This window comes from Cnephaeus nilssonii, assembly GCF_951640355.1.
Source record: "Cnephaeus nilssonii genome assembly, chromosome: 12".
NCBI lineage: Eukaryota > Metazoa > Chordata > Mammalia > Chiroptera > Vespertilionidae > Cnephaeus > Cnephaeus nilssonii.
The window spans coordinates 38892341-38908916 of NC_137083.1; the positions used below are offsets into that span (position 1 = coordinate 38892341).

Here is a 16576-nt window from a genome sequence, read left to right on the forward strand (position 1 = left end):
AAAGAAGAAGGCAGGCACCACCGGAAGCGAGGAAGGTGCTGTGTAATTACTGCGGAGCCGAGGCAGCTGGATCTGCTAAAATGCCGGATTACCTCGGTGCGGATCAGCGAAAAACCAAAGAGGAGGAGAAGGAGGACAAGCCTATCCGAGGTCAGGTGACAGAGGCGGGAGTTCCGGGCGGGCCGCGTTCGGACCAGGCTTGGTCCTGGGGGCGAGGCTGGATTCCTGTCGGGCGCTCGGTCCTCGCTTCCTTTTGTGCGGCTGGTGATTTGATCTGGGGCTGCAGCCGGATTAACCCGCCAACCCTTTCTGTCTCTTTCATCCGCTCCAAGTTGTTACGCATCTCCCGCTGATGGACGTTGTTATTCCTGTTCAGTTCTCGGGTCTTGAAGAAGGCAGGCACCCTGCCTGGCCTTGCAGGCCTTGAAAAGTTACCCCGCCCGGTGGTGCGTGGTCACCTGGATCCTCTTTTCTGTCCCTGGCCTCTTCAGTGGGACAGCCTGGGGCTGTTGGGCGGGAGTGGGGTCCGACCGCGCCTGGCTTCCGCAGCCTCTGTACCTGGGTTCTGGCTAGGAAAGAATTCAGAGCCAAGACTCAAACTATAAAGAGAACATTTATTTGGAAAATCACAAAGGTAGAAGAAGTAATTTGTAGAAGAAATGGATTTAAGAAACACGTTTTAGAGGCGAAGGAAGGGCCCTTGGAGTTCGGGAATGAGGAAGGTAAAGGTAATGCGCCTGGGGGGGGGGGGGCGGGGGGGCGGGAGGGACAGGGTCCTCAGTCCTAAGGGTTTTAAGAGGGGAGATTTTAGGGAAGGTCCCGCAGTGGTTCTCAACCTTTCTAATGCCGAGACCCTTTAATACAGTTCCTCATGTTGTGGTGACCCCAACCATAAAATTATTTTCGTTGCTACTTCATTTTTTTTTTTCTTTTTTTAAATATTTTATTGATTTTTTACAGAGAGGAAGAGAGAGGGACAGAGAGTCAGAAACATCGATGAGAGAGAAACATCGATCAGCTGCCTCCTGCACACCCCCTACTGGGGATGTGCCCGCAACTGAGGTACAAGCCCTTGACTGGAATCGAACCTGGGACCCTTGAGTCCGCAGGCCGTCGCTCTATCCACTGAGCCAAACCGGTCTCGGCCGTTGCTACTTCATAACTGTAATTTTGCTACTGTTAATGTAATTATCTCTGTTTTCTGATGGTCTTAGGCTCTACAGCAGCGGTTCTCAACCTGTGGGTCGCGACCCACAGGTTGAGAACTGCTAGCAGGGTCGCCTAAGACCATCGGAAAACAGATATTTACATTACAATTCACTAACAGTAACAAAATTACAGTTATGAAGTAGCAACGAAAATAATTTTATGGTTGGGGGTCACCACAACATGAGGAACTGTATTAAAGGGTCGCGGCATTAGAAAGGTTGAGAACCACTACTAGGGGAACATCTCAATAGCATACCCAGTTTTCCAGGTGTGTCCTTTCGGCGTCTAGGTCTCCACTAATTGATTGGTTGGCGTCAGGGCAGGGGGTCATTATCCAATGCAGCTGGTCCTGAGGTCAGCCATAAGGTGCCTGGTCTGGTTTTGTTGCCTTTTTGGGCCTGGGGCTCCAGGGAGGGAAGGTCAGGGGGTCCAAACCGCTGGACCAGTGATATGTAAGGGGAGGAAAGGTCACACTGGGGGCAAGGTCCTACCCTACAGTTGTCCTCTGTTAGGCACCCAGGGCTTTCTGCCCTGGTGAATTTCTGTACCTGACCCATCATCCTTGCTCTGCTCATGTCTAACTGCCTACCACAGAGCCAGGATCCTGAAACATAATTTTCTTTAAAAAACAAACAAACATTCCTTTAACTTGATGATACATTTACATGCCTAAAACTCAAAAGGTACATTGACAAATGTCACATCCCTGGCCCCAGCCACTCCCTTATCCACAGAAGCAACTAGACATTTTCTATGCATATACAAGCAAATTTGCTCGTGTATTTTATTTTTTACATAAATGCAGCATGCTGTACATCTTGCTTTTCAGTTTTAATATGTATTAGAAATAAGTTCATGTTATATACTAGTAGAGTCAGTGTTATGTCTCTCTGCATCTGCATAATACTCCAGTTTTGGGGGTGTAATGTATGAAATTAATCATTATTCATGGACACTTTTCTTCCAGTCTGTTGGCCGTTATAGAGCAGTGAGTAACCTTGTTCATATAACTTTTACTGCATGCACAAACACAAGCTGTAGGATAAATTTTAGAAATGGAGTTATAATTTTGATAGAAACAGCCAAATTAGTCTCCTAGAGACTGTACACTTTTACACAGTGCATGAGACATGCACACCATTTTCATACACAATTTCCCAACACCCCTTATGTAGTCTCATCTTTATGCTGTTTTCTTTTCTTCCTTATTGACTATTTTAAAGCATTCTTACGGTGTTTTTTTCTCTTTTCTCTTATTCTTCCCTCTCTAAATAACTTCAACCTCTCCTAGTGTTCTTTCTTCCCTGTTTCCAACCTCTCCTCAAAGAAGGAGCATTCCCTCTACGTTCATCTCATATTCTGCTCTTGCCCTTGAAAATATTTTAGGCCACTGTAAACCCCAGTGGTACTCAGTCACCCAATGGAAAACTTAGTTACAGAGATTTAACATTTCTTCTGTGCATTTCTCTGGGTATGTTATTCTGTCAACATACCCAGAGAAATTTATCCCTTGGATACAGTTAATGGCTAACGTGTGTATAGTATTTTATGCTCTCCATATTTTATGTGATCTTTATAGCAACACTGAGGATAAATTATCTCTTGTCATTATTTATTTTTGAGAGAGAAAGAAAACATCAATTTGTTGTTTCACTTTATGCATTCATTGATTTTTTAAAATATATTTTTATTGATTTCAGAGAGGAAGAGAGAGGGAGAGGGAAAGAGAGAGAGAAACATCAATGATGAGAGAGAATCACTGATCGGCTGCCTCCTGCACGCCCCCTACTGGGGATCAAGCCCACAACCCAGGCATGTGCCCCTGACTGGAATCAAACCCGGGACCCTTCAGTCTGCAGGCCGACACTTTATCCACTGAGCCAAACCAGCTAGGGCCATTGATTGTTTCTTGTGTATGCCCTGACCTGGGATTGAACCTGCAACCTGGCATATCAGGAGGACACTCTAACCAACTGAATTACCTGGCCAAGGGGTAAAGTCATTCTTTATGTGCTTTGCTATAAGTTATGTAATTTTGGGTTTAACTTTGTTGTGCAAGATGAACCCACTGTGGAGGGCGTCATGGTGAAGGTCCTTTCTTGGATGCATGTATCTGATGGTCTGATCATTGGCTCTGGAGGCTGGAAGTCTGAGATCAGGATGTCAGCATAATTGGGTTCTGGTGAGAGCCCTCTTCCAGGTTGCAGACAGGCACCTTCTGACCGTCTTCACACGGTGGAAAGGACCATTATTTCTATTTTTCAGATGAGAAAACTGATGCTCAGAGATTAAATGATTTTTCCAAGGTTACTTAGCAAATGCTTGACTTCGTTGGAACTAGTGCTAGGTTGTTTTGATTCTAAAACTGTTCTTTGGGATACTGTTCTTATTGGATCACATCACTTTGAGACTCTCCAGCAGCTAGGCTGTGCATTCTTTTAAATCCACCTTCACCCAATTATCCAGGATTCCAGGAACTATTTGAAGGTTGTAGTTATATCATTACAACTTTGCACATTTTTTTCTCAGCTAATGAGCTTTGGATTTGAATAGAGAAGAATTATTAGCTCTAATTTCTCTTGTTTGAATCTTAAGTGTTTTCTCCTTTTTTTTTTTTTTTCCAGCTTTGGATGAGGGTGATATTGCCTTGCTGAAAACTTACGTAAGTCCTTTCACTGTCTACAAAACATAGATGTTTTATGTTGAAATAAGAACTATTGTTGGTATTGCTCTTCCAAAATAATTAGAAGAGAATATCTAGAAGTTTATAGTAATCTTAATTGAAATAAAGTCACCTTTTTACAGATTCTATCTAGAATAAATCAGAGTGTAAATATTCAGTGTGTCTAAGTTTATACATTATTTTTATACTGTTTGTAATTAAAATGTGGAACTCTAGAAAGATTTGAAGTAATTTACACAAATATTTACTGTACTTGAAATGTATGAACTATTAAATGTTTTTGTAGTTTAATAAATTGTTGATTTTCTGATACTCTAATTAAACTGAGCTTTATCTCCTAGGGTCAGAGCACTTACTCTAGGCAGATCAAGCAGGTTGAAGATGACATTCAACAACTTCTCAAGAAAATTAATGAGCTCACTGGTATATTTTAATTCCTGTTTCCTCTCTCTAGATGTAATATATTAATCATATCAAAGGATTTTAAATATAAATGTTGCTCTTTCATGAATTACAGATTTTTAAGAAATTGGATCTCATTTAATAATCTCTTTTACTTCCTTTTACAAACAAGTTTAATATTTAAGCAATTAAGAAATAACATCATCCTTTAAGCAAGTAATGTTTCTGTTGGTTAAAGCCATATTTAATAAACTTTTTTTTATATTGATTTCAGAGAGGAAGGGAGAGGGAGAGATAGATAGAAATATCAATGATGAGGGAGAGTCATTGATTGGCTGCCTCCGGCATGCCCCTCACTGGGGATTGAGCCCACAACCTGGGCATGTGCCCTTGACCGGAATCGAACCCGGGACCCTTTAGTCTGCAGGCCGACGCTCTATCACTGAGCCAAACCGGCTAGGCCAAAACTCTTAAGACAGGTTAAAGTTTCTTATTGAATAAAAATATGATCTCACATGGTACTGCTTGAAGTAAGTAGGCTATTGCCTAGTAATTGGAAACTACTTAGGAATTTCAGTGGTGACATTTTATAATATTTGACCACAAAAAATGTCAAATATGTTATTAAAGTTTTGGCTTATGACTACTTTAGGGCAGCAGTTTTCAGCTGGGTGATTTTGCCCCCCCTCCACCCCTCAGGGCATTTGGTAGTGTCTGGAGGTAGTCTTGATTCTCAGGGCTTGAGGGGGAGACAGTGCTAGTGGCATCTAGTGACTAGTGTCCGGGATGTTGCTAACCATCCTATACACAGGACACCATCCACAACAAATTATTTAGTTCAAAATGTCATTAGTGCAGAGATTGAGAAAGTTTGCTTTAGTGATGCGTTACATTTTAGTGAATTTTATAATCTCTTTATGTAGGTATTAAAGAGTCTGACACCGGCCTGGCCCCACCAGCACTCTGGGATTTGGCCGCGGATAAGCAAACACTCCAGAGTGAACAGCCTTTGCAGGTTGCGAGGTATGTCCTGTGGAAATTTGAGTCTCTGGTATAATGTGATAGTTCATAAAGAATTTTCATTCTAAATCCCAAGTAAATAAAGCTTTCTACAAAAGTATCTGGGGTTAAAATTGTATGCCTTAAACAATTATTCAAGAATAGGTGAAGCCATAATCATATAAAAGATTCAAAGTGATACAGAAAGATGCAGGGCAGATGTGAAAATCTTCCCTTCTATCTTCACTGTCCCACTGTCCCTTTCTCAGACATAACAAATACTGAAAGTAGTTTGGTCCTCTTAATCCTGCTGTATAGCTTCCTGTCCCAACATCCTCCTAATGTAATTATATTAAAATTTAGGTTAGATCACTATTCAGTATAATTATGGCTAAATAAACCCTATTCATAAAGAGCCAGGAAATAAACTGTGATTTCTTTTCCTTGTACCACTTTTTGTTTTACTTGTCATAATTGCCTGGTTTTGTATGTGTATTACTAAATCAACCCCTCAGTTTTCCCTGGTTGTCCAAACTGCTCTTCAGATGCATTAGGTCCGTCTCCATTAGGTTTTCTCTCGTGTATACCTCAGGTGCACCAGCTGCAGCTCTCAGGTTGATCTTCCCCAGCACTTTCTGACCTGCTTCAGTTTGACCAGTTGCCCTTTACACCTGTTGCATCACAAGCATCCAAGCATCTTACTCTGGAGGTTCCCTTTGCCTCTCTCCTATTGCTTGTGTACCAACTCTTTTTGGTTTACTCTCACCCTCATTAGATGGGCCATATTCTCTGGTAGCTTCGTGAAAGAGGGTCATTTAGGAGGTAATATTTTGAGACCATATATGTCTTTAAATGTCGTGGCTGGTATAAAGTTCTTTCTCCTTCAAAAGTCTGAAGGCATCGTTTCATTGTCCTCCATCTTTAGTGTTAGTCTGAAGCCATTCTGATTCTCATTTCGGTTTATGTGACCTGTTTTTCCTTTGGAAATTGTAGGGTCTTCTCTTGTCACTTGTTCTGAAATTTCATGATGATGTGCCTTGATGTTGGTGTATGTACATCCATGATGCTGGGCTCTCATGTCCTTCAATGTGGCACATTTTCTTGAAATTATTTGAATAATTTCCTTCTTTCCATTTTCTAATATCCAAATAATCGAAGTCCTCTATTTTGGACTTCTGTTATTTGAATATTGGACCTCCGTGATTGCTCTTCTAATATGCTAATCTTTCTTGCTTTTTAAAACTATTTTTGCCAGCATTCACTTAACTTTCAAGGAGGAGCATACTCTCAAAGGTTCTTATTGCACCATTCTGGAAGTTGAGGTTCCTGTATAATCTATACCTTTTCAGCTGTGGATTAAAAACTCCGTTTCTGTGCATACAGTGTTGGCAGGGTCTGTCAGATAAAGTAGTGATAAATACTTTTATATATGTAATTCTACCTCCCTGGTAGACCTTGGCTAGTAACAGGAAACAGAGTGTTGTCACACAGTTATGCTTCAAGGACAAAACATCTTTACCTTACTGTCGATGCTACCCATATGCATACTCCAGAAACTGTTGTATTTCCCTGTATTTGTTATTACAGATTATGACATGAGTTCTCTCTAACATGAGTTCTGTCTTTTGTTTTTTTCTTCAGTACACAAATAATATAGAAGAGGAAAGGCAGTAGAGTACTTTCTATATAATGTACACATTATTATAAATTTTCCTTCAGATGGCACACAGAAAAAGAATACATTTAAGTTAAAAACAGCAACAACAATAAAAATTGTTGTATAAACTCAGGAAAGAATGGAAAAACACTTATTACTTAGTGTAAGACAAGATGACTGTCTTCTGATAGGGAAAATAAAAAAGGAAAGTCACTTAAGACAGCGGTTTTCAACCATTTTCATCTCATGGCACACAAACTAATTACCAAAATTCTGTGGCACACCAAAAAATATATTTGCCAATTTGACAAAAGGTATACTTTTTATTCATTCAACTGGATGGCTTTTGTTGTGTTGGCTGTTAGCATTTTTTTACTTGACAATCTAAGGGAAATTGAGGTCAGTGCTGCATGTTTTAAAAATTCTTGTGGCACACCAGTTGCAAATTGCTGAGTTAAGACATAGAGAAGTATCACTAATAAAGTAATATAGTTATGAAAATCAAGAAATTAGAGAACTTCCTAATGATGAAATATTTGGGTTAAATTTCCAGGGGTATGTATCTTTTAAAAATGTTATGGCTTGGCTTAAGTTGGGTGGACTCTTGGAATTAAGCATATCTATAGAAAAGGATCTTTTAACAGTGGCCCAGTTTCTGCAGTTCTAGTTTACACCTGCTCTTTAGTGTGCTGCATGCCCAGGGGAGAATCTAGTTACTTGAATTCGTTTTAGTGGTTTCGGTTCCTTACTCTAATCGAGTCTTTTGCTGTGTTAGATGTACAAAGATAATCAATGCTGATTCGGAGGACCCAAAGTACATTATCAACGTGAAGCAGTTTGCCAAGTTTGTGGTGGACCTCAGTGATCAGGTAGCACCTACTGACATTGAAGAAGGGATGAGAGTTGGGTAAGATTACTGTTTATAATAAATACTCATATTTCATTAAAGATACCATGTCACCTTCACATCCTTGGCTATCTTTTGAATGAATGTACTGGTAGCCATGGAATACCAAGGGATGATCTAGCAGAGTACCTCTGTTTGAACATCCTTTGTTCTGCATACACTTCCTGACCTCCCCCCTTCCTCTTTCCCCCACCCCCACTATGGCTTTTATTGAATGACTTCAAATGTCATAATCAAAGTAAATGCAGAATTTGAGAGTTGAGTTTGCTAGCCTATTTAAGGTAACATGGTATAAGTGGAGGATAGTTACAAGGATTGCATTAATGTAATTAATGTTTACAGAATACATAATTCACTTAGGAAGTTTTTTGAATGTCTTAGTATCTTTTTTACCTTTTTAGTGTGGACAGAAATAAGTATCAAATTCACATTCCACTGCCTCCTAAGATTGACCCAACAGTTACCATGATGCAGGTAAGACTATGGAGGGAAAAGAAATGGCATGACTTAGAATACAACTGCATCCATCTCAAGAAATTTTGAAACTTTAACTGATGTATATGGTTAATATGTGGGTATGTATTGATTTGCCCAAAATTTCTAAACCACTTTTCAGTTGAGAAAGTCTTTATTAGTCTTTGCTAGTTTATCAATATCATAATATAGCAAGTGGTTCTAGTGCACTGGGCGATATATTCCATTTAAAAAAATTATTACTTGCTATAAATTTGATTTTTCTTTAGGGTATTGGGTATACTCTACTAGATAGAACTTTTGGACTAGTATTCAAAAATCTGTGGCTATCTATTGTACATTTTCTTCCCTCTCTTAGGTAGAGGAAAAACCTGATGTCACATACAGTGATGTGGGTGGCTGTAAGGAACAGATTGAGAAACTTCGAGAAGTAGTTGAAACCCCTCTACTTCATGTAAGTGGCTGAGTGTTGCATTTTAAATTTCTTTGTATAAAGATATGATAGCCTATTGTACACTGTGCACTAAAATTGCCTATAAGGTAGCTTTTTAAATTTTGTAATTTCCTTAATGGAAATTTTTGAGGGGATAGAGGATAGAGGGTAGAGGTGTGGAGAATAGGTAAGTTCAAGAAGAGAAAGCAAAAGGATTGAGTGGTCAAGCCAATTAAAAAAAATATTTTCTATTTTTAGTGACACAGGAGTTTGAGGTATAACCTTTAGGAGTATGTTAAATATGTTATAGTTTATTGTAGAAGAAACCGTGTGCTTGAATGATATCAAGAAGAAATGAGCTTTCATGGAATTGAAGTAAGCTTGGGATGATAATGGAAAACTAGTATATAAAATACCAGAAAATACTTTTGTTCTTTAAACACTGCAATTATTTTACAATTAGAAAAAAAGAATTGTTAAGCCTGGATAGCAGAAATGCCTTTAAAAGCCATTCAGCCTTATGTATCTACTAGAGGCCCGATGCACGGAATTCGTGCAAGAGTAGGCCTTCCTTCCCCAGGCTGCCGGCACCAGCTTCCCTCTGGCACCTCGGACCCAGGCTTCCCTCGCAGCCCCGCTTCTTCCAGAATGACGCCTGGTCTAACTAGCATATTACCTTTTTATTATTATAGATTATTATTATTATAGATATGAGTCTAGTTTATATCTTATATCAGAATAAGTAAAGTTCTTATTTAGATAAAGTATATAGATTGTGGACTTAATAGTTTTGATTTAAATATATTGATGTGGAAATAGTCTTATTTTTATTATATAGAAATGAGTGATAATTATAAATATTGTGTCTCCATTACAGCCAGAGAGATTTGTTAACCTTGGCATTGAGCCTCCCAAGGGCGTGCTGCTCTTTGGTCCACCGGGTACAGGCAAGACACTCTGTGCTCGGGCAGTTGCTAACAGGACTGATGCTTGCTTCATTCGAGTTATTGGATCTGAACTTGTACAGAAATATGTTGGTGAGGTAAAGAAAACTGATCATAATCAAAGGATTTGTAGCTGTGAAAAATTTATAAAGCAGGGATGAAATTTAAGTGGCAGTTTCACATAGAAAGATTGAGACCCAAAATTTCTTGATTGATGGATTGTAATTAGTAGATGTAGAAGCCACCAGCTTTCCCTTGTGGTCATTTGGAAATAAAAAACTGCTTAACATTTTTAATTACCATGCATCCTCCTCAGAAATATGACTTTTTCTATAAATTTGGTTAGTAAGAGAAATATCTCAGAAATGCCTGGTGAATGCTTTCAAAAGGGTGCTTTCGCTTTAGGGCCAACCTTTTATGGTCTACTGAGAAAGAAAGAACATGGAGTGTCTATTTATACTCACACACATTCTCTCTCACACACAGATTTTTTCATTAGAAAATAAGTGTAGGTCTGTATATATTGTATCTGAAATGTTAATGATTAGTATACTTACAATAAGAATTAGAAAAGGAACTGCATGAATTGAGCTATGCAGTACTTTTAGTCTCTGAGCAACACTTACAAATCAAATTCAGTGATCAGAAATGCCAAGTGATAAGTCAGATGCTTTTATTTTCTCGAGTGTTACTAATTGAAATGGTGGCTTTATTAATTAATTTGACCTCTTCAGGTCTTACAGTTATTGGCTGTTTCCTAGGTACAGAATCATAAAATTACTTAAGGCTAACAAGATTAATTTAAGGTGAATAAGATTAATTTGATGGAATAGGTAACAAACTTCAGTGTTTTTTGTGTTGTTTTTTTTTAAAAGCCTGGGATAGCCCTGACCGGTTTGGCTCAGTGGATAGAGCGTCGGCCTGTGGACTGAAGGGTCCCAGGTTCGATTCCGGTCAAGGGCATGTACCTTGGTTGCGGGCACATCCCTAGTGGGGGGTGTGCAGGAGGCAGCTGATGGATGTTTCTCTCTCATCAATGTTTCTAACTCTCTATCCCTTTCCCTTCCTCTCTGTAAAAAATCAATAAAAAATATTTTTTTAAAAAGCCTGGGATAATAATAGTTGAGGATACTTTTAGCAATATTGAAAAGTTTGAAGTATAACTTATTATATTTTTAAAGATTTAAAAATTAACAAATTATTTTTCCCATTAGGGGGCACGAATGGTTCGAGAGCTCTTTGAAATGGCCAGAACAAAAAAAGCCTGCCTTATCTTCTTTGATGAAATTGATGCTATTGGAGGTATGGATGTTATTTTAAAGTAAAAAGAAATGTGACATAGCTTTGCTGTTTTTCAAAGTCTTTATCTTTGTACTTTCCTAATTTCATTCATGTGACACATTTTCACACTTGAACAGTTCCTAACTTGGGATACAACTTCACTTAATGTGATAAGAAAGCACTGGGGCATAATTTAATTGGTGGTGGTATTTCATAAAGTGTACATAAATATTGTTACTGTTGGCTTCATAGATATAATGAAATACACTATTAGCTGTGCGATCTAGACCAGTTGTTTTAACTAACTCTTGAGCCTAAGTTTGCTCATCTTATAACGGGCATGATAATTCCGGCCCTGCTTATTTCATGGGATTTTGAAAGCTGTAAAGTAGTGTGATAGATTTTGAAAACGAAACTTCTGTAGGCCTTGACTGTTGTTATAGTCTATAGGAGGAATAACCCTTACTAGGGAGAAGTGTCATATGTCCAGACATTTTTTATTTAAGGAACTTAGTGATGAAAATTACTTGAAAATATAGTGGACCTCCTAACACTGTAAGGGGACTGTGGTTAGGTTACCTAGAGTCTTGCTTTTATACTGGATGGATGTTGTGGAGTTGGGACAGGCTGTAGCTAATGTCCTCAAGTGGTTAACTTGAGCCCAGTATATTGATGCAGTGTGGTGACTTTGAAGTAATTTTTATAGTGTCATTGGAATAAGCCATAAGCCTTATGATGTCAGGATGCTCTGAAGTTATGCTTTCCAAGGTGGGTTGTGTATAAAACAGTATCAGGGTGCAGGAAGAAAATATTACCAATTTTTCCTTATTTAATTTTAATCTTATTTTTTAAATTTTTTGTGTTGTAATGTCCATTATATGCTAATACAACAGTATGTATCTATAATTTTAAAATGAAAATATATACTTGGAGGCTTATTTTTTGTTTGGTTTTGTTTTTGCTATTTTGGTTGAAATGAGACAGACATTTATCTGAGAGTACACTAATGTATCCAAAATAGGGTGATAATGTAGGTTATATTTCTATTGTATTATGGCTCTAGCTGTATTTTTAAGAAGAGTTTTGAGAAATGTGGAAGAGTGGGGCAGTTTCTTACATTATAGGTGGAAGTTTCATGTATTCTGCTACCTAGTCTTGGTGTACATTGTTAAACAACTGGTGTTTTGATTGATTTAAAAACAAAGTTCCTTGAGATAGTGGCTAGCCTGGTCTCCCTCAGTTTAGGGATGAGATGGTCCTGACTCCTTTAGTTTGAGGAATGAAGTGGATGGGATCCTCTCATTTGGGGAAGCAGGGAGAGGGATCCTTTTCAATTTGGAACAAGAAGAGAAAATACATTCCACTTAGTTTGAAAAACACACACAACAGAGTTCCTTGAAGAGGATTTAAAAAATACTTTATTTTTAAAAATATATTTTTATTGATTTCAGAGAGGAAGGGAGTGGGAGAGAAATAGAAACATTAATGATGAGAGAATCAATTGATTAGCTGCCTCCTGCATGCCCCCTACTGGGGATCAAGCCTGCAACCTGGGCATGTGCCCTTGACTGAAATCAAACCCGGGACCCTTCGGTCCGCAGGCCAACATTCTATCCACTGAGCAAAACCGGCTAGGGCAAAAAAATACTTCAATGAAGCCTATGTTAAATAAATCTATGACGAGCCTTTTGAAAGATTCACTTTCTAATTAGTTTTGTGAAAAGCAGGCAGTTCTTGTAGGATTTGCTTAAAGCTGGATATTCCCTTGCACTGGAGGGCATGATTTGAGCTGAGATTAACAGTACTTTCAGGTTATGCTAGTGCTCCTGTGACCGGATAAGTCTTTCCTTTTGTCTTAGGGGCTCGTTTTGATGATGGTGCTGGAGGTGACAATGAAGTACAGAGAACGATGTTGGAATTGATCAACCAGCTGGATGGTTTTGATCCTCGCGGCAACATTAAAGTACTGATGGCCACTAACAGACCTGACACTTTGGATCCAGCACTGATGAGGCCAGGGAGACTGGACAGGAAGATTGAATTTAGCTTACCTGATCTAGAGGTCAGAAAACCATTTCTGAGAAAAGGGATTTTTGAAATTTTTCTTCCTGTGATGTTTTCCATTGTAATATTTTTCAATTCCCGTTTTTAGGGTCGGACTCACATTTTTAAAATCCATGCGCGTTCAATGAGTGTTGAAAGAGATATCAGATTTGAATTGTTAGCACGACTGTGTCCAAATAGCACTGGTAGGTTGAAAGGTCTTGTTTATATTGCTGGTCTGTCTGTCCAGGCTGCTTTAATGAAGCCTATTATTTTCTTTTTGTTTGAAAGGTGCTGAGATTAGAAGTGTCTGCACAGAAGCTGGTATGTTTGCCATCAGAGCCCGGCGAAAAATAGCTACTGAGAAGGATTTCTTGGAAGCTGTAAATAAGGTCATTAAGTCCTATGCCAAATTCAGTGCTACTCCCCGCTACATGACATACAACTGAGCCCTGAAGCTCTCATGAAAACACTTTTAATTCGAATCCTAAGCTTATATAGACTTGTTAATAACCATTTCACACAAAAAATAAATGGTTTTAAAATGTTTTTTTTCCTCAGATACTTTCTCTGTAGTATAATAAAAGGTGATATTTAGTATCATTAGGCACAAAAGGTTATTACAGTGTATGTTATTTCTTGCTCCACTACCATTTAAGGGTTTCATAGCATAAAGTGCTTGCTTAGAGCATGTACGTCTTAGGCATATATTGGCTGGGTGCTGTACATATGTCATTACATCCTCCCATCTGCCCAATGAGGTAGATCTAATGGATCTTGATCTAATGAATGCAAAAACTTGCCTACCAAATTGACTTGTTGCAGAGCTGGGATTCAAGTACAAGTTTATCAGCTCTATCCCCTGTGCTCCTAACCAGTGTGCTATTGTGCCCTCATCCAGAATAGCTCATCTGGGCACATGATCACATGCATTTCCATGATTTCTCCCTACTGCGTTGAATAATAAAGCTTTGGCCAAACATTTTTTAAAGTGAAAGAAGCATCTTATGTAATATATTTTGCTTTGCTATTTTGACTTGATTTCAAATTAATAATTGATTTTAATTGTTGATTTTGACTTAATTTCAAATTAATCAAGAAGAATTGGTTTACAGTGAAATCAAAAAGTATATACACATAATCTAATTTAGAAAATCCAGAATTGGCTTTGTACAGATAAGTACTTTTTTCATTTTATAAATTAATGGTTTAAATTTTGGTAAAGTTCCTGTTAGACTTCTGATCTAAATATAGTTCCTGTTAGACTTCTGATCTAAATATAAGTTGCATTGAAATTTTCAACAGACTTCTTTAAAATTATTTCTTATGCAAACACCACCAAATCCCTTCCACAATTCCCTCCTTCCCCCAAATTCTGAGTCTCAAGCACAATAAAGAGTGTTTTTATTGCAGTTCAATATTTATAAGTAATGCAAAATAGAGGTGGATACAGTTTAATTCACAAAAAAGTTGACAACATAGAAAATGCTATAAGTATCACATTGAAATATTTAAAACATGGAAAGTTTTCAAAGAGAAAAATTAAAGCCCTTTATTCATAAAATCCAACCACATCCTTTTTTGATTTTTCATTTTTGTGAAATTTATCAGAAAAATTTCCCCCTAAGCTTGCCCTAGTCTTTCATAAGGTATAAAATATAAGCAGAACCTAGAAATGGTTTGCTCTAACATTTTGATAAATGTAAGCATTTAGGATATGCTCTTTAAAGTCTTACCACTTTTTCATATAGCCACATACATCAGATGCATCAATTTGAGACAACTCAAATTGGAGATGTTGCCCTCACTCAGGCCCAACATGTTATAAGCTCTGAATCTTGACATCTCAGTTACAGGACAAAAATCTAACTGGCCATGCATCAAATGTACAATAAATTATTTGAAAAATGTGGGTGTTTCTACCCAGGCATGTATATGCAGATAGTATCAATATTATCTAGATTAGCATGCTTATACCATATTTAAAAACATAAAATATACATTCACCAGTAATTCCCTCCACCTAAAATGTGCATGTGTATATCTGTAGAGATGCAGGTGTATGTTTATACGTGTTAGGGTGCTGATAAATCAGAATACAAAGGGTTTATGACTAGAAAAATAATACTGGAGTAATACTTTAAAATATTAACATTAAAAATGTGATCATATTTATAAAAATTTAATTTTCACAAGGGTCAGATTCATCTGTTACATAAAGTAAATGCTGTATACCAGTATAATGAAAAAGTTGGTAAGCCTTTTCAAAGGCAAGATGGATTTGTGAGATGCTCAAACTTGGTTACATCCAAGTTACTAAGCAGGCAGCTAGCTTTTGAACATTTTGTTGGGATTTGAGGGGCTTCAAAACCATTGCATGCATTTTGGTTATGTTTGGAGAATTAGATAATACTTTTATCATCTCTCATATCAACTGGTGTCAGCACTCAAACCATATTATCAAGAATCTAAACACACTGAATCCTAAAAGCATTCCTGAAAGGTACACTAAAAAGGACAACAGCACTTTTGCACTCACTAAAACATACAGGCTCACACCAAGTAAGTATTATTGGATCTTAGAATTTAAATTGACTATCTTTAAAGGGGCAGACATAGGAAGTAAAGCCTTCCCACCACATACCATTCCCTCCATCCCCACACAAGGGCACACCCCCCCTCCCCCACCCTACCCCCTAAAACACAAAAAAAACCCCACACCTACCCACTCCAGGGCAAATTATCTGGGTTTGCTAGCCCTCCATGCACACACGAGGGCAGACTCATTTTCTCAAAATGTACCTTTGGAGGCAAGCACCTCCTTTCTCTGATAAACAGGTAAGGATACAGGACCAAACCACACGGAGTGGGTATTTTAGATGTTACCTGAAAACTACAAAGGAGCTACTCCAGGGAGGGCTTGCAGAGGATTCATATCCACTGTTTCTTTGGGTCCCACTGCAGATGAGATTGGCAATTGGGATCCCACCATCAGCTGCCATATGAATACACAATGTCTATGACATGAACTAGCTTCCTGAGTCCTGGTTCACAATATTTTCAAACATTCCATCCATCCATGAGGTAGAGATCAACCACTGTCGTATTACACAGGATTTGAGAAAGACAAAGCATTTCTCTATATGGGACCTTCCTGAAAACAGCTTTCCCCTACTACCATAAGAAAGGCTAGTCCCTATATTTATTGATGTACATTATGCCCATTTTGACAGGGCAGTAAGAATCTGAATTTGAACCAGGGCTGAAAAACAGAAAGGCATACACTAGCAGCTATTAAAATCCAGAAAGAAGGTAGAGACAAAATATGACAAGTAAAAAAGGGTCAAGAAATTTTCCACTATATGAAGTAATTATAAGTGAACGATGCCAAAATATTTACATATAGATAAAATACATTTTGAAATGCATTAGATTCTCAGAGGTATACTGAAAAAACTTTCCTTCAGTAAGACAAGTGCTTTTTATGTACATGGTAGAATTCTATTTAGGTTAAACATTAAAGACAGAAAAAATACATAAGTTT

At 38.0% G+C, this 16576-nt stretch overlaps 1 protein-coding gene across 1 annotated transcript; it reads left to right on the forward strand.

Moving 5' to 3' along the window:
- On the forward strand, positions 1–13581 carry PSMC2 (proteasome 26S subunit, ATPase 2). The gene is made up of 12 exons (XM_079786319.1): positions 1–150; positions 3834–3871; positions 4234–4315; positions 5218–5317; positions 7726–7857; positions 8259–8331; positions 8690–8785; positions 9642–9806; positions 10923–11010; positions 12849–13051; positions 13142–13238; positions 13324–13581. Exons 1-12 carry the CDS (start codon positions 81–83, stop codon positions 13479–13481), a joined length of 1302 nt encoding a protein of 433 aa, XP_079642445.1. The 5' UTR covers positions 1–80; the 3' UTR covers positions 13482–13581.
- The last annotated feature ends 2995 nt before the right edge of the window (positions 13582–16576 follow it).